The 22,497-nt window shown below is 36.3% G+C and overlaps 1 protein-coding gene across 1 annotated transcript in view; it reads left to right on the forward strand.

Annotated features, from left to right (window-relative positions):
* The window catches only part of AR (androgen receptor), a 198,806-nt gene that overhangs the window by 97,095 nt on the left and 79,214 nt on the right, over window positions 1-22,497 (forward strand). Inside the window, exon 2 of the mRNA XM_045994962.1 lies at window positions 22,274-22,425. Within this exon, the coding sequence (XP_045850918.1) occupies window positions 22,274-22,425 (152 nt within the window). The remainder of the gene's footprint in view (window positions 1-22,273; window positions 22,426-22,497) is intronic.

Below are 22,497 nucleotides of genomic sequence, written 5' to 3' on the forward strand. Positions count from 1 at the left end.
ATTCTGGAAACAAAGAATTTGCAAACATCTCTCAGCCCTCAGATTTGTTGACACCACAGACAGGAATCTGGCTAGTTCTTCTGGGACTGATTGGCTAAGATAAGTAGGAAGCCACTGGAAAGATTTTGGCTCACAGAATACAGCAGATGTGGCTTAGGAGATGTAAGGACATGACTGTAATAAGTATTCATCTGTTCAGCCCCATTTCTTAAAGTGATTTCAGAAGAAAAGGATAGGTTGGCCATTTTGGTGAGGCACACTGATAAAAACAGTCTTACTGCCACCCTTCCAGCTATCTTGGCATGCTTATCAGTTGATATAAACTACAGGAAAATGTAAATCATCAGTAGGCTTATAACTACCTGATATATAGTGATAAGTAATTTTTCTATTCATACATGTCCCTGTGTATCAGGTCTGTGGCTTGAGTACACATTAGAACCATGGCATCCTCATCTGATCTATTCCAGAGTAAATGTTTGACAAGTATGTAAAACACCTAGCTAGATTAGTAAGAGGATTTTAGTATTTGGTGGGCATTAATTTCTAGTACCCCCAGGCAAAGCACACAATTTTCTCTTCCTGTAGTAATCAGTATCTTGGTCCCTTTTGTAGTATTTTTCTTCTTATACATTGCATCAACCATCTGTGCACTCATTTTAACCCAAAATGAGCCCATGGAGACTCCTTTGTAAACAAGGGCTGTGTCTTTCTCATCTTTACATACCCATCATTTAGCAGAGCTCTCCCTTCATAATGCATGAATTATATGAATTTTTGATTGGATGAATGAATGGTATGAGTGATGGCTCTTCTTTCTCCCTTCATGACACAAGATGAGGATTAGTGTGTGTGTATGTGTATGTGTATGTGTTGGGGAAGTAATGATTTTTGTAGCATGTGAAATATAACCTGGCTTGGAATATAAGGAAGTCTTCAACAATGGTAGAGTGAAGACTTCCATAAAACTACTTTTTCATAAAAGCAACAAACATACTAGCAGAATTAAGAAAACCAATTTCTCCAGAACTCTGGAAAGCAAACAAAGTTAGCAACAATCTGAAGTGCACTTATTCAAGAAAAATGACTATATGTTCTCTGATTAAATAGAATTAGAAATCAGTAGCAGAAGGAAATGTGTGAAATTCACAAATGTGTAGTATTAAATAACACACCCGTAAATAAGCAGTGAATCAAAGGAGAAATCAAAGGAGAAATGAGAAAATTCTTGAGCTGAATAATAACAGAAATATAATACATCATTTCCTATGAGATACAGATAAGTTAAATCAGTACTTAAGGGGAAATTTATAGCTATAAATGCCTAAGGCTGTAGTCTGAATGTGTTCTCCTTGTAAATCTTAATGCCCAGTGTAATGGTATTAGGAAGGGCGGCCTTTGGGGGTCACTTAGATCATGAGGTGGCACCCTCATGAATGTGATAACTACTTTTATAAAAGTAAGTGATTAGAGTTTGCTTGCCTTTCGGCCATGTGAGGATATAAGGAGAAGTCTGCATAGTGGAAGAGGGCCCTCACACAATGCTGGCACCCTGATCTCAGACTTCCTGACTCTAGAACCGTGAGAAATAAATTTCTATTGTATATAGATCACCCAGACTGTGGTATTTTTTGTTGTACTAGCCAGAACAGATTAAGACACCTGTATTAATTAAGAAGAAAAATCTCACATCAATAACTTAACTGTTCATGTTAGGAAACTGGAAAAAAAAACAAAATAAAAACAAAGGTAGCAGGAATAAATATTAATAAAGATTAGCAGGGAGATAAATTAGATAGAGGGTAGGAAGAAACAGTGGAATCAATGAAATCGAGAGTTACTTTTTTGAAAAGATCAACAAAATTGACAAACCACTAGACTAAGAAAAAAAACCTTACATCACAAAATCAGCAGTGCAAGTGAGGATATCACTAGCTACCTTAAAACAATAATACAGGATTAAAGGGCTTCTCAAATTAAGATGGCAGAGTAGTAGGAGGACGCTGAACATACCTGGTCCTTTGAATACAGCTAGCTCAACATTCAACTATTTTGAACAACTAAGAAGATGATCTGAGGATTAAGGAAAGAATCTGCAAGTTGGAGTGAGAGAACATGACAGATGCAAGGCTTATCTTCACAAACAAATCAAAGTACACCCACTTAAAGTTCCAAACACTCATCACTACAAGCAAATAGGAACTCCATAGAGGAAGGACCAGTGGAAAAGAGCAGCCAAAACACAACAGCAGCGTGTATACAGCATATACCAGAAACACTTCCTGAGGTTTTGGTGGTGGTTGTAGTTGAAGTTGTTGTTATTGCTGCTTGTGCTTTTTTGTTTTTCTTTCCTCCTTTCTTCCTGGAAACAATGAATAGAAGGAGAAACTCTCCCCAAAAGAAAGAACAGGAAAAAATACTCACTACCAGGGATATAATTACTACAGAATTAAGTAAAATATCTGAACTAGAATTTAAAATGATTATAAAGATACTAGCTAGGCTTGGGAGAAAAAAACGTAGAAGACACAAGAGAATCCCTTACTATAGAAATAGAAGAATTAAAATCTAATCAGGACAAATTTAAAAATGTTATTACTAAAATGCAGTCAAAAATTGAGCCTTTAACAGTGAGGATAAATCAGGCAGAAGAGTCAGTGATACAGAAGACAAAATGATGGAGAATAAGGAAGCCAGAAAGAAGAGAAAAAGAAAACTATTGAATCATGACAGGAAACTTTGAGAAATCAGCAATCAATAAATAAAGTGAAATGATATCCGAATAATAGAGGTCTTGGGAGAAAAGGCCAGAAGGTTTATTTGAACAAATTATACCTGAAAATATCCCTAATCTAGGGAAGGAAACAGGCATAAAGTCTAGGAGGAAAAAATAAACAAACAAAAAGCTTTGAAATCAATAAAAATAGGTCAATACCTTGACATATAACAGTGAAACTTGCAAATTTCAAAAATAAAGGGAAGATCCTGAAAGCAACTTGATACAAGAAGTCCTTAACCTACACAAGGGTAGACACATAAGGTTGGCAGCAGACATATTCACAGAGACCTGGCAGGCCAGAAAAGACTGGCATGATATATTTAATGTGTGAAATGGGAAATATATTCAACCAAAGATACTGTATCCATCAAGGCTGTAATTCAGAGTAGAAGGAGAGATAATTTCCAAGACAAGCAAAAAACTAAAGGAATTTGTGAACACTAAACCAGGGGATCCTTTGAATGAAGAGAGAGCCCAAAAGTAATAAAGACCAGAAAGGAACAGAGACAGTCTACAGGAACATGAATTTACAGGTAATACAATGCCACTAACTTCATATCCTCCAATAATTACTCTGAATGTGAATAGACTAAATGCTCTAATCAAAAGACATAGGGTATCATATTGGATTTAAAAAAAGACTCATTCATATTATCCTTAATAGAGACTCATTTTAGACCAAAAGACACCAGCAGATTGAAAATGAGGGATTGGAGAAGCATTACCATGCCAATGGACATCAAAGGAAAGCTGGAGTAGCCATTCTCTTTTTTGTTTAAAGATTTTGTTTATTTGACAGAGATCACAAGTGGGCAGAAAGGCAGGCAGAGAGAGAGGAAGGGAAGCAGGCTCCCTGCTGAGCAGAGAGCCTGATGCGGGGCTCGATCCCAGGACCCCAAGATCATGACCCAAGTCGAAGGCAGAGGCTTTAACCCACTGAGCCACCCAGGCGCCCCTGGAGTAGCCATTCTTATAACAGACCAACTAGATTTTAAAGCAAAGATCACTGGGTGTGATGCAGAAACAGTGAATCTTGGAACACTGGAAAAATAAAGTAAAAAAAAAAAAAGATCATAATAAGAGATGAAGAAGGATACTATATATCATAATAAAAGGGTCTAGCCAACAAGAAGATCTAACAATTGTGAATATGTATGGCCCTAACTTGGGAGCAGCCAAGTATATAAACCAATTAATAACAAACATAAAGAAACTCATTGATAATAATACAATAATAGTAAATGACATTAACATCCCGCTTACAGCAATGGACACATCATCAAGACAGATCAAGAAGGAAATGAGAGCTTTGAATGACCCACTGGACCAGATGGAATTCATAGATATATTCAGCATATTTCATCCTAAAGCAACAGAATACTCAATCTTCTTGAGTGTACATAGAAGATTCTCCAGGGGCGCCTGGGTGGCTCAGTGGGTTAAAGCCTCTGACTTTGGCTCAGGTCATGATCCCAGGGTCCTGGGATCGAGTCCCCCATCAGGCTGTCTGCTCAGCGGGGAGCCTGCTTCCTCCTCTTTCTCTCTACCTGCCTCTCTGCCTACTTGTGATCTCTGTCTGTCAAATAAATAAATAAATCTTTAAAAAAAAAAAAAAGAAGAAGATTCTCCAGAATGGATCACATACTGGGTCACAAATCAGGTCTCGCCCAGTTTAAAAAAATTGCGATTATTGCATGCATATTTTTAGACCACAATGCTTTCTTTTTAAAAAGGTTTTGTTTATTTATTTGAGAGAGAGAGTGAGGGAGAGAGAAAGAGAGCGAGCGAGCTAGCACATGATTGGGGGAGAAGGGGCAGAGGCAGAGGGAAAAGCAGACTGCCGGCTGAGCAGGGAACCCAACTTTGGGCTCAGTCCCAGGAAACTGAGATTATGACCTGAGCCAAAAGCAGATGCTTAACCAACTGAAGCACCCCAGACCACAATGCTTTAAAACTTAAAGTCAACTATAAGAAAAAAATTGGAAGGAACACAAATACATGGAGGTTAATGAGCATCCTACTAAAGAATGAATGGGTCAACCAAGAAATTAAAGAAGAATTTAAAAAAAAAATACATGGAAGCAAATGAAAATTAAAACACAATATTTCAGAACCTTTGGATTGGACAAAGGTTGTCCTAAGAAGGAAGTATATAGCAATACAAGTTTTTTCTCAAGAAACAAGTATGCAACCTAAACTTACACCTAAGGGAGCTGGTAAAAGAACGGGGGGGAACCCTGAATCCAGCAGGAGAAGAGAAATAATAAAGATTAGAGCAGAAATAGAAGCAAAACAAAACAAAACACCACACACACACACACACACACACACACACATGCAAAAACAAAACAACAGTAGAACAGATCAATGTAACTAGGAAATAGTTCATTTAAAAGAATTAATAAGGGGCACCTGGGTGGCTCAGGTCATGATCCCGGGGTCCTGGGATCGAGCCCCACATCGGGCTACCTGCTCCACAGGAGTCCTGCTTCTCCCTCTCCTACTCCCTCTGCTGTGTTCCCTCTCTCGCTGTGTCTCTGCCAAATAAATTAATAAAATCTTTTTTTAATAAAAAAGAATTAATAAGATTTATAAACCCCTAACCAGACTGATCAAAAAGAAAACAGAAAGGACCCAAATAAATAAAATCATGAATGAAAGAGGAGAGATCACAATCATCCCTGAAGAAATAAAAACAATTATAAGACAATATTATGAGCAATTATATGCTAACAAATTAGGCAATTTAGAGAAATGGGTGCACTCCTAGAAACATATAAATTACCAAAACTGAAACAGGAAGAAATAGGAAATCTGAACAGACACATAACCAGCAAAGAAATTGAACCAGTAATCAAAAATCTCCCAACAAAATGTCCAGGGCCGGATGGCCTCCCAACAGAATTCTTCCAAACATTTAAAGAAGAATTATTACCTATTTTTCTGAAACTGTTTTGAAAAAGACAAATGGAAGGAGAACTTCCAAACTCCTTCTATGAGGCCAGCATTACCTTTATCCCAAAACCAGGCAAGGACCCCACCAAAAAGGAAAATTACAGACCAATATTCTTACCAAGGTACTAGCTAATAGGATCCAACAGTACATCAAAAGTGTTATTCATCATGATGAAGTGGGATTTCTTCCTGGGCTGCAAGGGTGGTTCATTATCTGCAAACCAATCAATGTGATACACCACATTAATAAAATAAAGGACAAGAACCATATGATCCTCTCAATAGAAGCAGAAAGAGCACTTGATAAAATATGGCATCTTTTCTTGGTAAAAAAAACTCTGCAGTGTAGGGATAGAGGGACCATACATCAATATCATGAAAGCCATATAGAAAAACCCACAGTGAATATCATCTTCAGCAGGGAAACACTGAGAGCTTTCCATTAAGGTCAGGCTCACATCAGGGATGTCCATTCTCACAACTGTTGTTCAACAAAGTGCTGGAAATCCTAGCCTCTGCAATCAGACTACAAAAAGAAATAAAAGGCATCCAAAGTGACAAAGAAGTAATCAAACTCTCACTCTTTGCAGACAACATGATATTCTATGTAGAAAACCCACAAGATTCCACCACAAAATTGCTAGAACTGGTAGAGGAATTGAGCGAAGTCACAGGATATAAAATCAATGCACAGAAATCAGGTGCATTTATATACACTAATAATGAGACAGAATAAGGAGAAATCAAGAAATCCATCCCATTTATTGCACCAAAAATTGGAAGATACCTAGGAATAAACTTAATTAAAAAGGTATAATATCTGTACTCTGAAAACTACAGAACACTTATGAAAGAAATTGAGGAAGAGCCAAAGAAATGGAGAAAACATTCCGTGCTCATGAATTGGAAGAACAAATATTATTAAACTGTCTATGCTACCCAAAGCTATTTACACATTCAGTGCAATCCCTGTCAATATACTATCAATATTTTTCACAGAGCTGGAACAAATAATTGTAAAATGTGTATGGCACCAGAAGAGACCCCGAATAGCCAAAGGAATGTTGAAAAAGAAAACCAGAGCTGGAAATATCATAATTCTGGACTTTAAGCTATATTACAAAGCTATAATCATCAAAACAGTATGCTACTGGCAACAAAGCTGTAATCATCAAGACAGTATGCTGCTGGCAAAACAAAAGACACATAGATCAATGGAACAAAAAAAAGAACCCAGAGATGGACCTACAACTATATGATCCACTAATTTTTGACAAATCAGGAAAGAATATCAAGTGGAAAAAAGACAGTCTTTTCAAGAAATGGTGTTGGGAAAATTGAACAGCCACATGCAGAAGAATGAAACTGGACCACTTTCTTACACCATACATAAAAGTAAACTCAAAACAAATGAAAGACTAAAATGTGAGATAAGAATCCATTAAACTCCTGGAGGAGAACACAGACAGAAACTTCTTTGACCTCAGCTGCAGCAACTTCTTGCTAGACATGTCTCCAGAAGCAAGGAAATGAAAGCAAAAATGAACTATTGGGACTTCATCAAGACAAAATGCTTCTGCACAGCAAAGGAGATAGTCAACAAAACTAAAAGGCAACCTATGGAATGGGAAAAGATATTTGCAAATGTCTATCAAATAAAGGGCTAATATCCAAAATCTATAAAGAACTTATTAAAATCAATACCCCCAAAAAACAAAAAATCAAGAACTGAGCAGAAGACATGAACAGATATTTCTCTAGAGAAGACATATAAATGGCCAATAGACACATGAAAAAATGTTCCACATCACGTGGCATCAGGGAAATACAAATCAAAACCACGATGAGATAGCCATACTACCTCACACAAGTCAGAATGGCTAAAGACTTTGAGGTATATATATACAATGGCATATTATGCAGCCATCACAAGAATGAAATTTTGCCCCTTGCAATGATGTGGATGGAATTAGATGGTATTATACTAAACAGAATAAGTCAGAGAAAGACAAATACTGTATGGTTTCTCTCACATGTGGAATTAAAAAAATAGGTGACCATTGGGGAAGGGAAGGAAAAGTAAAATAAGAGGAAAACAGGGGGAGGCAAACCATAAGAGACCCTTAACTATATAGGGAACCAACTGAAGATTTCTGGAGGGAGAGGTGGAGGGGGATGGCATAACTGGGTGATGGGCATTAAGGAGGGCACTTGATGTAATGACCGCTGGTTGTTGTATGCAACTGATGAATCGCTGAATTCTACCTCTGAAACTAATAATACAATAATATGTTTCAGAGGTAGAATCCTGCTGAAACTAATACTACAATAATATGTTCACGTGTTGTAATGAGCACTGGGTGTTATACACACATATGAATCATTGAACACTGCATCAAAAACTGTATTGGGGCGCCTGGGTGGCTCAGTGGGTTAAAGCCTCTGCCTTCGGCTCAGGTCATGATCCCAGGGTCCTGGGATCGAGCCCCACATCGGGTTCTCTGCTCTGCGGGGAGCCTGCTTCCTCCTCTCTCTCTCTGCCTGCCCCTCTGCCTACTTGTGATCTCTGTCTGTCAAATAAATAAATAAAAATCTTAAAAAAAAAACTGTATAGTGTACTGTATAGTGACTAACATAACATAATAAAATACTGTAATATGTTAATTTAAATTTTATAAATTTAAAAAGTATTAAAGAGGAACACTATGAGTAATGCATGTCAACAGATTACATATCCTAGATGAAATGGGAACTAGTCAGAAGACAAACTATCTAAACTAACTTAAGAAGAAATAGAAAATCTGAATATTTCTATAACAAGTAAAGAGAGTAAATATAACATTAGTTCAGTATATTAGTAATATAATAAAGAAATTTCCTATACCATCTGCCACCATACAATGCTATTACAATACACTAATACAATAATATCCTAAAGAATCCATAACAAACTATTGCTATCATTAAGGATATTCCTTATGTTGTGCCTTTTTTTCCCGGTGACTTATTCATTCCCTAACTGAAAGCCTGTAGGTAGCTACACTTATGGTGACCATAGCATAATATATGAACTTTTAGAATCATTATGTTGGATATGTAAAGTGAATGTAACATTGTGTGTCAACTATACTAAAAAAAACAAAAACAAAAACCAAAATGAACAAACAAAAACCACAGGGTCAGAGAGGGCCAGTACATTATGAATAGCTCAGACTTCGGAGGGAGGATATCAGGACACACTGTACCTCCACTTTCATCCTTAGAATGGAAATAATTATAGTATCTGCTTCTACCAGGGCACCAGAACTTATACAGATAAGTAAATATTGCCTTCCAAATTCAAAAAAGAGAAAAAGAGAGAGAGAGAGAGAGAAGAGGAAAGGGGAAGGGGAAGAGAAAGGGAAATGGAAACAGAAATGGAAAGAAAAAAGAAAAGAAAACTTACTACAAAAGGAAGCCCAGATCTATTTGTCTTCACTGGTGAATTCCATCAAACATTTACAGAAGAATTAGTATCAATCTTTTACAAATTCTTCCAAAAAATAAAAGAGGTGAAAACATTTCCCAACTAATTCTGTGAAGACAGTGTTACCCAATAACAAAACTAAAGATATCACATGAAAAGAAAACTACTTTTGAATATTAATAAGAAAAAAATAAATGAAATACCAAACCAAACCCAGCAACAAATAAAAAGGATTATAATTACCAAGGTGGATTTTTCTCAGTAATGTAAAATTGAGATGTATCTCAAGAAAGTAAGATTGGTTTAACTGCTGAAAATCACTTATTTAATATATTATACTGTGTTTAAGAGGATAAAGACCCCCATGATCATCTCAATAGATGTAGGGAAAAATGGGCAAAAACTAATATTTTTTCACAATTAAAACATTCAACAACAGGAATAGGAGAAAACATACTCAAACTGAAAATGGATGTCTATGAAGAAATCACAACTAACATCATACTTGAGTGAAAGAATATGAACTTTCCCAATAATTGGGAACAAGATAAGGATGTCTGCTCTCACCATTTTTGTGCACTACTGTACTGGAGTTTTTATCCAGGGCAATCAGACAAAAAAAAATGTAAAAGGCATCTATACTGGAAGGAAGAAGTAAAGATGTATTTATTCACAGATGATATAATCTTATATATTGAAAATCCTAAGGAATCTATAATAAATTATCAGAGCTAATTAATTCAGCAAAGTTGCAGAATACAAGATTGATGTACTGAAATCAATTGTATTTCTGTATATTAGCAAGGAGTACTTTGAATGTGATAGAGCAGGTCACTCATAATATCAAATATAATAAAATATCCATAAATTTTGCAAAAGAAGTGTAAGATTTCTGCAGTTAAACCTGTGAAACATTGTGGAATAATAAGCTATAAATAAGTGGAAAATCATTCCATTTTCATTGATCATAAGCCTTTATATTATTAAGATGACGATACTCCTCATGGATTCAAGGCAATCCTTCTCAAAATTCCAGCTGGCTTCTAAGCAGAAATTGAAATGTTGACTGTAAAATTCATACTGAAAAACCTGGAATAGCCAAAACACATGAAAGGATTCTTAACATGACTAATCATCAGGGAAATACAAATGAAAACCACAATGAGATATCATCTACACCTGTCAGAATGGCTAAAATAAAAAAAAAAAAAACACAAGAAACAGCAAGTTTTGACAAGGATGTGGAGAAAAGGAGCTTTTGTGCACTGTTGGTAGGAACGTAAACTACAGCCACTCTGGAATACAGTATGGAGGTTCCTCAAAAATTTAAAAATACAGCTACCCTGCCATCCAACAACTGCACTTCTGGGTATTTGCCCAAAGATTAAAAAAGATTAACTCAAAGGGATACATGCACCCTTATGTTTATTAAAGTATTATTTACAGTAGTCAAGATATGGAAGCAACACAACTGTCCATCCACAGATGAATAGATGAGGAAGACTGGTAGATATCTATCTATCTATCTATCTATCTATGCAATCCATCTATCTATTACTCAGTCATAAAAAAGACTGAAATCTTTCCATTTGCAACATGGATGGACCTAGAAAGGTATAATGCTAAGTAAAATAAATCAGTCAGAGAAAACAAAATACCATATGATTTCACTCATATGTGGAATTTAAGAAACAAAACAAATGAACAAAGGAAAAAGAGAAACAAAAAAGAAAAGAGACTTTTAACTATATAGAAGATACACGGCTACCAGAGAGGAGATGGTTGGGGGATTGGGTGAAATAGGTGAAGGGAATTAAGATTACGCTTCTTGTGATGAGCACTGACTAATATATAGAACTGTTGAATCACTATATTGTACACCTGAAACTAGTATAACACGGTATGTTAATTATACTGGAATTTTAAAAATAAATAATTAACAAAGAAACAAAAACTAAAATTGTCTTGAGATAGAAGAATAAAGTTGGAGGATCCACACTTCCTGATTCCAAACCTTACTAAAAGTTACACCAATCAGGACTGTGAGGTATTAGCATAAGCGATACATAGAAAAATGAAATACACTTGAGAGGCCCCAAGTAAACACTTACATTATGATTAATTGATTTTTTTTTTTAAAGATTTTTTATTTATTTAATTGACAGAGAGAGAGATCACAAGTAGGCAGAGAGGCAGGCAGAGAGAGAGGAGGAAGCAGGCTCCCTGCGGAGCAGAGAGCCCGATGCGGGGCTCGATCCCAGGACCCCGAGATCATGACCTGAGCCGAAGGCAGCGGCTTAATCCACTGAGCCACCCAGGTGCCCCTGATTAATTGATTTTTAAAAGATTTTATTTATTTATTTATTTGACAGAGAGAAAGAGATAGTGAGAGAGGGAACACAAGCAGGGGGAGGGAGAGAGGGAGCCTGATGCAGGGCTGGATCCCAGAACCCGGGCATCATGGCCTGAGCCAAAGGCAGACACTTAACTACTGAGCCAGCCAGGTGCCCTGGTTAATTGATTTTCAACAATGATGCCATGATCATTCGATGGGAGAAAGAATAGTATTTTCAACAAATAGGACAACTAGATATTCACATGCAAAGAAGTGAAGTTGGACCACTTCTTTTTTTATTGTTTGTTTCAAGTTTTTATTTAAATTCTAGTCAGTTAACATGCAGCTTAATATTGGTTTCGGAAGTAGAATTTAGTGATTCATCACTTACATATAACACCCAGTGCTCGTCACAACATATGTCTTCCTTAATACCCATCACCCTTTTAGCCCATCCCCCACCCACCTCCCATCCAGCAACCCTCAGTTTGTTCTCTGTAGTGAAGAGTCTCATGTTTTGGGGGAGATGGAGAGGAGAAGGGAGTTGAGAGAAATTGGAAGGGGAGATGAACCATGAGAGACTATGGACTCTGAAAAACAACCTGAGGGTTTTGAAGGGGCAGGGGGTGGGAGGTTGGGGAAGCAGGTGGTGGGTAATAGAGAGGGCACGTATTGCATGGAGCACTGGGTGTGGTGCAAAAACAATGAATACTGTTATGCTGAAAATAAACAAATAAAAAAAAAAGAGTCTCATGTTTTGCCATCCTCTCTTTGTTCTTCCTTCCCCTATGATCATGTTTTGTTTCTTAAATTCCACATATGAGTGAAATCATATGCTACCACTTCTTTATACCATGCACAGAAATTATCTCAATATATCATGTACCTAAATGCTGAAACCAAGACATTAAGCCTCAAAGAAAATATAGGAGTAAATCTTTGTGACCTTATGTTAGGTTAGGGTTTCTTAGTTTATAACACCAAAGGCACAGCAATATCAGAAAGAAAAATGATAAATTAGACTTACTCAAATTTTAAAACATTTGTGCTGCAAATGATACCATCAAGAAAGTAAAACTCCAACCCACAGAATAAGAAAAGACATTTGTGAGTCATATATCTGATAAACATATTGAATCTAAAATATATAAAGAACTCTTAGAATTCAATGATAAAAAGGCAAATAACCCAATTTTAAAACGTGCTAAATTTTTGGATAGACATTTCTTCAAAGAAGATGTACAAATGAAAAATGCTCAACACCATTACACATTAGAGAAATGCAAATCAAGACCAAAATATGATATCACTACACACTCTCTAAGATGACTAGTAAAAGAGACAAATATCTTGGAGGTGGAGAAATTAGAGTCGTTTTAAAACTGGTGGTAAAAATGTGAAATGGTGCAGCCACTTTGGAAACTAGCCTGGAAGTTTATGAAAGTGTTACCACTTGAATATATCTATCTATCTATACAGATAGATAGATAAATATTGTGACCACTTGAACATATCTATCTATATAGATAGATAGATAAATATTGTGTATGTATATGTATATATATATACATATACACACAAGTATATCAATATACATATATACACACACACACACAAGTATATCAATATTCACTGGAGGGTTATTCATAATAGCCAAAGTGAAAGAAATTCAAAAGTCCCCCAACTGATGAATGGGTAAACAAAGTGTGGTATATTCATCCAATGGAATATTACACAGAAATAACAAATGAAACAATGATACATTGTTGGATGACTTATTAAAAACATGCTACACAAAAAAAAAAAAACAAAAAAAACCAAAAAAAAACCATGCTACACATGTCATGATGAGCATTGACTGTTATACACAACTAAAGAATCACTGAACACTACATCAAAAACTAATGATATACTATATGTTGGCTAATTGAACATAATAAAAAAAATATGCTAAATGAAAGAAGCAAGTCACAAAAGATTGCATTGTATAACTCCATTTATATTGAAAGCCCATAAAGGGCAAACCTTTACATAGCATAATCTTCTCCAGTCCTATCCATGTTGAGGTAAAAGCTGGGTATTCATCCTTTCTGATGACCGAGTAATATTCCATAGAATATATGAACTACATCTTTATCCATTCTTCTGTTGAAAGACATCTTGGCTCCTTCCACAGTTTGGCTATTGTGGACATTGCTGCTATGAAAATTGGGGTATATGTGGCCCTTCTTTTCATTTCATCCATATCTTTGTAGTAAATACCCAGTAGTGCAATTTCTGGGTCATATGGGAGTTCTATTTTTAATTTTTTGAGAAATCTTGCACTGTTTTCCAAAGTGGCTGCACCAGCTTGCATTCCCACCAATAGTGTAAGAAGGTTCCTCCTTTCTCCACATCCTCTCCAACACTTGTTGTTTACTGTCTTATTAATTTTGGCCATTCTAACTGGTATAAGGTAATATCTCAATGTGGTTTTGATTTGAATCTCCCTGATGGCTAATGGTGATGAACATTTTTTCATGTGTCTGTTAGCCATTTGTATGTCTTCAGAGAAGTGTCTGTTCATGTCTTCTGCCCATTTTTTGACTTTATTATCTGTTTTTTGGGGGGTTGAGTTGGAGAAGTTCTTTATAAAGCTTGGATAACAGCCTTTTAGCTGTAGTGTCATTTGCAAATATCTTCTCCCATTCCATGGGTTGCCTAAGTGAAATAAGTCAAGCAGAGAAAGTCAATTATCATGTGATTTCACTTATTTGTGGAACATAATTAATGGCATGGAAAACATTAGGAGAAGGAAGGGAAAAATGAAGGCGGGAAGTCGAAGGGGGAGATGGATTGTGGGAGACTATGACTCCAGACAACAAACTGGGGCTTTTAGAGGGGAAGGGGGTGGGGGATGGGTTATTCCAGTGATGGGTATTGAGACAAGGGCATGTGTTGCATGGAACACTAGGTGTTATATGTAAACAATGAATCATGAAACATTACATCAAAAACGAATGATGTACTGTATGGTGACTAATAACATAATAAAAATACACAAATACATACAAACATACATACATAAAGTGTTAGTCTATTCTATATTTTTTAAAGGGCAAATCTTTAGAGACAGAAGGTAAATTAGAGTCTGAGAGAAGGAAGGAATGGGGAGTGACTGTTAATGAGTATGGAGTTTCTTTTGGGGTGATGAAAATATTATAAAATTAGTTTGTGGTAATAGATATGAATATGCCAAAATAGGTGAATTTTATGGTATGTGAATAATATATCAATGAACTTATTAAAAACCTAACTAAATTGATCCTAGATTATAAAATAAGTATCCTATGGCCTTGACAATTTAGAATAGTAGGAGAATAAGGATTTGGGTGGAAATAATCCCAGGTGTGAATTCTGGTTTTGCTACTTACTCGCCATATGAACTCAGAAGTGATTTACCTTATTTAATTTCCAGTTTGCATTATCTTCAAAGAGTAATGATACCTACCTCACAGCTAGCTTTTTAGAACCCAGTTCTTCTCCCATGTCTCCTTCCTACCCCTTTCTTGTTTGATTATTACAATAATGGTCATTTGCTAAGCACTGTGCCAGCAACAGTGTGAATGGCTTAACCTCCAAAATCTCACTGAATCCTTGTAGCAGTCTTGTGAATTCTGTATTTCTGTACACGTTTTACACATGAAGAAATTTAAGCTAAATGATTTGTTCAAGGTCATTCTGTGAGAAAGTGGCAAAGATGGGCATGAAAACCAGATCTTCTACCTATATATCTTTCCGCTTCAACAAGGCATTACTAAAGAGAATTGTAGAGCTGTGAAGTAAAGGCATGCAGCATTTTTTTTATTTTAATTTTTTTTTAATTTTCATTTTAGTTAGCATACAGTGCAATATTGTTTCTTGGAGTAGAATTCAGTGATTCATCACTTACATATAACACTCAGTGTCCATCACAACAAATGGCCTCTTTAATACCCATTATACATCTAGGCCATTCCCCCCCCACCGCCCTCCATCCACCCTCAGTTCTCTATCATTAAGACCCTCTTAATGACTTGTTTTCGTCTTTCCTTTTGTTCTTTCCTCACTTTCCATATGTTCAGCTGTTTTCTTTCTTAAATTCCGCATATGAGTGAGATCATACGGTATTTGTCTTTCTCTGACTGACTTATTTCACTTAGCATTACACTCTTTAGCTCCATCCATGTTGTCGCAAATGGCGAGATTTCATTCTTTTTGATGGCTGAGTAATATTCTATTGTATATATTTATAACATTTTCTTTATCCATTCATTGATTGATGAACATTTGTGTTCTCGCCATAGTTTAGCTATTGTTGATAATGCTGCTATAAACATCAGGGCTCATGTACCTCTTTGAATCCATACTCTTATATCATTTAGGTAAATACCTAGTAGTGCACTTGCTGGGTCACAGGGTAGATGTATTTTTTAACTTTTTAAGGAACACCCATATTGTTCTCAGTTTGCATTCCCACCAACAGTGCAAGAGGATTCCCTTTTCTCCACACCCTTTCAACACCTGTTGTTTCTTTTGTTGTTAATTTTAACCATTCTGACAGGTGTGAGGTTGTATCTCATCATAGTTTTGATTTGTATTTCACTTGTGTTGAATGATCCCAAGGATCTTTTCATGTGTCTGTTAGCCATCTGGATGTCTTTTTTGGAAAAGTATCTACTCGTGTCTTCTGCCCATTTCTTAACTGGATTATTTGTTTCTGGGGCGTTGAGTTTGATAAGTTCTTTATAGATTTTGGATACCAGCCCTTTATCTGATAGATATTTTCAAGAATCTTCTCCCATTTTGTAGGCTGCCCTTTAGTTTTGTTGATTGTTTCCTTTGCTGTGCAGAAGCATTTTATCTTGATGAAGTCCCAATAGTTCATTTTCATTATTTCCCTTGCCTCCAGAGACATGTCTAGTAAGAAGTTGTTACGGCCAGGATCAAAGAGGTTTCTGCCTGTGTTCTTCCCTAGAATTTTAATAGTTTCCTGTCTCTCATTTAGGGCTTTCATCCGTTTTGAATTTATTTTTGTGTATGGTGAAAGAAAGTGGTCCAGTTTCATTCTCTTGCATGTGGCAGGTAGTACTTTTAAAAGAAAACGTGACTGGGGATGCCTGGGTGGCTCAGTCAGTTAAGCATCTGCCTTAGGTTCAGGTCATGATCCAGCAGCCCTGGGATCGAGCCCACATTGGGCTCCCCACTCAGAAAGGAGTCTGTTTCCCGCTCTCCCTCTGAAACTCCCTCCACTCATGCTCTATTTCTCTTCTCTCTCTCTCTCTCTCTCTCTCTCTCTCTCACACACACACACACACACACACACGCGGATAAATAAAAAATCTTAAAGAAAAAGAAAGAAAACCTGTCCACTTGGACAGTCATCAAATTTCAAATCTCAGGCTTGCAGAGGGAAAAGAAACTACAAGTCTTACATTGTTACTTTGTCAGTTTCTCCAATGAAATAACGCTTGTGAAATGAAGAAATAGGCACAAAAGTGGAAGAAGATAATTAATTTTTTATGAAGTTTTATCTTAAAATTCATGTAGAGTTGTCATTATATTCCACAATGTGATTAAGAAAAAAATATTTTAAGTTAATAAACATCAGGAAAAATATGATACCTTTGTGTTTTATTGTTTGCTGTTTTATTATTTTTTGTTAAGTTTTTTAAATTTTTTTAATTTTTTTTCAGTGTTCCAAGATTCATTGTTTATGCACCACACCCATTGTTCCATGCAATATGTGTCCTCCTTAATACCCACCACCAGGCTCACCCAACCCCCCACACCCTCCCCTCCAAAACCCTCAGTTTTGTTTCTCAGTGTTCACAGTGTCTCATGGTTTGCTTTTTTTTTTTATGCTTTTAAATTATTTCTATTTATTTATTTATTTATTTATTTATTTATTTTTTCAGCATAACAGTATTCATTGTTTTTGCACAACACCCAGTGCTCCATGCAATACGTGCCCTCCCTATTACCCACCACCTGGTTCCCCCAACCTCCCACCCGCGCCCCTTCAAAACCCTCAGGTTGTTTTTCAGAGTCCATAGTCACTTATGGTTCGCCTCCCCTTCCAATTTCCCTCCACTTCCTTCTCCTCTCCCTCTCCCAATGTCCTCCATGTCATTTGCTTTTTTAAAGATGTTTAGTGGTTTTATAAATTTCTTCTTGTTTTAAAAATGCAGATATGTATGAAAAGATACATATTTACACATCTAACCTTTTTTCCCTTTTCTCTCCATTTATATTTATCTTTTTCTAAATGCATTGTATAGCCAAAAAAGATGTTTTTTTCTTTTTAAATTTTAAGGATATTAGAGATTTCTCCCCCTTTTTATGGTAAGGCAAATGGTAAAGGCAACCTATACTTATAATGCAACTATTATGTGCCAGGCACAGGAGGAAGGGCTTAACAATTTAATGTAATTCTCACAAAAGCCCTTTAGGTTAGAAAATATCCCCAGTTTCCAGATGACAGTTCAAAGCCCTGCTGAGTTGACATTCATCTACCAGACAAGGAAAATTAGTCTGTGACTTTTGCATTTCACCTTGGTTCCAAAAGTCTTTGGGGAACTTGCTTAAGGTAGTCAGACCCTTTAATGTATTTTCAAGTCTGAGAGACAGATAGACTGAGATGATAGCTAGGGGCTAAAGATTTCTGAGCCCAATTTCCCCATAGTTGAGCTGGCATTTGTAATGTCACTAGTAATCTACTTTTATTTAATTAATTGTGAAACTGTTGAAGAAAAGCAAGTGGTATTCTGGTTTGGGAAACTTCCATTTTATATGGCAGCACTGTTAGACTCATGAAACTGAATGTCCTGCATAGGCATAATAAATGAGTATGTAACCCAGGGGAGGCAAGAAGAAATGCAAATGCTGCATGCAAATTCTGAACTTACGTGTTCTCAAAGCAAACCTCTGCCGTTCTTGTACTTAAGATGTTATTTGGGAAGATGTTAGAAATTTCTCAGGTTGTCATTTTTTCTTTCACTATGTGCTATTATAGCCATACAAAGCATGCGTGTATCATATAAGTTAGTCATACAGCATAATAATAAAATGAACACTCAAGAGCCTGGTTAAAGAATAAGAACATTAAAACCAGTTTTTGTTTGTTTGTTTACTGCTCTAATTCCAGGACCTAGAATCATGCCTGGTATGTGGTAGACAATAAATATTTTTGAATGAATGCATAAATCAACATGTATCCTCCTTTCTTATATCATTAACCGCAGTCTCCCCATAGAAATAACTGCTATCCTATATTGCAGATTTATTATTACCTTGCATGTCTATGTTATTTCATATATATATGTATATACATACATATATATGTGTGTCTATGTATGTGTGTGTGTGTGTGTATACACACACACACACACACACACATATATATATATATTACCAAATTATATATTGTTTACTTTTGCCCTTTTTTGGAAATGTATGTAGTAGAATCATATAATATGTAGGCTTTTGTGATTTATGTCTTCTATGCAATATTTGCTGGTGAGATTCACCTACACGTACCTGTATTCTCTTCCTTGTCATTGCTGTGTTGTAGTTTATTGAGTAAGTGTGCTGTAATTTAGCCTTTCTCCTCTTAGTTGGTGCTTATCATTTTTGCCTTTATGAATAAAGCTGCTATGACCATTTCTATACATGCTTCCTGGTACAAATGTGTATGAGTTTCTTGGGGATATAAACCTGAGATAGGGACTTTGGTTATAATTTTCATTTCCAATGCCCAAAGGTCTACCCATGAGGCAGAACTGAAATGTGCCTTTTGTCCACACTAGGTCAGGGTCAGTAAGAATGCTGCCCAAAAATATTTTTCCAGAAAAAGGAGGGGTAGGTAGGCAGAGACCAACCAGCCTGGAGAATTTAACAGACATCTCAGGCCTTTAGTCAAAATGGCTTGTAATTAGGAAATGTTCAGATTCTAAAATTGTCTTTATTTTTTCTCTTCTTCTTCCTCCTCTTTTATAGTTATTTTTTAAATAGTGCATTTTATTAAACTTATATCTAATAAAATATTGATGACTTTCTTCAGTCTTTAAGTATTGACTATAAATTTGATTAGATTACTTTGAAGAATTTGAACTGTATTTTAAAATAAAGAAGCCTAAAATATATGTTCCTTAAAGGCTCTTTTCAAAAAGACATCTTATTTATGCAGGTTTCCATATTGTATATCTAATATTTATTTTCCAGTCATATGATAAAAATTACTGTCTTTTTCATTATCATCTCATTTACCCCTATATACTTTTATAACTTTCAAAAAAAATTCCCATCTTTGAGGTGCTTCCTTATCTGCAGTAATTTGTACTCTGCTTTATTATACTATCTACTATGTTATTTTACAGTTTCTTACTTCCCGTCTGTCTTCTCTACTAGACAATAGGTTTCTTAGAGGAAGTATGTAATGTATTGATTGTCACAATATGCCCAGCACGGAGCCCTTTGTTTGGTTCATAAGGCTAGGTTCTAGGAGTTGAGTTAATCTATCTCATTTCAACCTTCAATTTTATAACATAGTTAGTCATGGGTTGTGAATCATCCCTTTGGAGTCAGACTTACCTAGGATGGAATCTGGCATTTCGAGTTATGAGACGAGTGATCTTGAACATGTCCAATTTTACTGAACATCAGCTTCTTCTCCTACGATATAGAGACGACACAGAGCTACCTGGCATGGCGTTGGGGGGAGATTAAATGAGATGATCTATGAAATGGCCTGGCACATAAAGTGCCTAAATGCATTTTTTTAGTTTATTTGAATGTCTTCCATTAGTTCCAGAAATTAAAAAAAAGAGGGAAAAGGATGAAGACATCTGCAAAAATAAAAACGAAAACTTCTGCTTCTCCTTGTTTTGTGAATGAGAATGGGAATACATTTTTTACCAAGGAAATGACATTTTTAGCCAAAGGAATGATGCTTTTAACATTTAACATATATGGAAAGTGAGCTATTTGCCTGTGGAATTTGTGGTCCTGCTAGTCTTGTTTTGGTGGACAAACTCCTGCTGGCTTTCCAAAGTCAGGTTAAGAAAGGGAGAGCCTGTGGTGAGGGGGTGGGATATAGGCAACCATAGCCAGCTGCTGGGTTTGCATATCAACTAAACATTTTGAGTGGTTTCTGTTGTACTTGGGACTTGAATAAAGGCTGATATTTGTGTCTTAGAGGTAAAGTGCTAAATTTTCTTTGCTTTTGCCCTGTCAGGGCTGATCCATATTTATTTAAGAAGAGGATAACATTTCATGCTTTTTTGGATTCTGATGACTATGCTGAGCATGATAATCAAAGAGCCATGTGTAGAAAGTGAGAGATTGGCAGGAAGATGATAAGGTAATGGGAACTGTATTGGATTTGCAGCCAAATATCCTGGACTTGCTGTCAAATCATTTTGGGGTTCACCTCTCTGAATCTTTCGTCATATGATGTAATGAAAGAAAAAATATTTATCAGAGTTGTTTTGAAGTGTAGAAATCATCCAACACAGCAAATAGGCTGCCATTAAGTCTTCCTTTCCTTCCTTTCCTTTCCTTTATAAAGAAGTGCTCATAAAAAATATGGTTACATTCCTGTAGATGAGAATATGGGCAATTACCATCTACCTTAGGCAGATTAACCCAGGAGGTCATTCGAACCTTGTTCAATGTTTAGACATAGGGCATAGGAGAGAAAAAAATTTGACCTTTCCTAGAAGAACCATGTTTTATTTGTTTAATCTTGAATTAATTACTATGGGAGACTCAGAATTATACTTCTATTAAAGCTTCAGGATTGGCTCTCTGACCCTCTCCTTCACATCCACCTGAAAGGACTCAGACACAGATCTTCTTAAGACATAGGAAGTTAGATTAGGTGATCCCTGAAGCTCAATCCTAGCCTAAGGACCCTATGAGTATTTTAATGGCCAAGTGTTGAGATGGTAGCCTGAGAAATTTCCAGCATTACTGTGTATCACTTCCCAACAAGAGCCTCAGGCATAAAGGATTCTGCTACTTTATGTTGTAGAATGAAGAGGAGGGGATTCTCATGTGATCTACAGAGATGGCTAAAGAAAGTGAAGGAATTGGGGTGGGGGAGACCAAATCAGACTGGTATGATAATACAAATCATGATCCCTCACTTTTGTATTCATTTTAAAGGATTTTTATCCTTTATACAATTTATACTGTCACTCAGAACAGTAGTTCGGTAGGATGGGCAATCTTATTGACAGGTGAGAGTGAGGCTTAGAGAGCTAGAGAAAAGTATACCAAACTGTTTTGTTTAGACTTTTTTGCCTTCGATCTCCCTTTGGATAAGGTAACACCATAGATCTGGGTTCAGACCATTTAACTGCTCTGAAATTGTTGCCAGAACCACCCTAAGTTAGATACTTTAACCTCAGGTTTCTGTCTTCATCCTTCCCTCATGTAAACTTAGCCCATGAGACTGGCCGATCCCAGAGAACTTCTTGAATTCCTTAGCAGGGTTCCAAAAGGTTCTGTCCACATGACAAGACACCCTACAAACATCATCCCTAGAAGAACCAGAAAAAAAAAAATCAGCTTCATACTGACTCAAGTAAGGAATAATTTTATTTCATAAAAATTAATAATTTACACATGTAGCTTGCTCCTGAAGACCTCAGACTCTGTCCTTTTATCTCTGCCAACCACTGACAATTATTGCATTGTTTCTCATATGTCTTTTCAGTTTGGAGACTGCCAGAGATCACGTTCTACCCATTGACTATTACTTTCCACCCCAGAAGACCTGCCTGATCTGCGGCGATGAAGCTTCTGGCTGTCACTATGGAGCTCTCACTTGTGGAAGCTGCAAAGTCTTCTTTAAAAGGGCTGCTGAAGGTAAAGGGTCTTGCACACTCACATCATTTTCCCTTTCTCCTTTATCTTATATAGAGAGACACCAGTCTTCCT

Source organism: Meles meles, chromosome X, assembly GCF_922984935.1.
Source record: "Meles meles chromosome X, mMelMel3.1 paternal haplotype, whole genome shotgun sequence".
NCBI lineage: Eukaryota > Metazoa > Chordata > Mammalia > Carnivora > Mustelidae > Meles > Meles meles.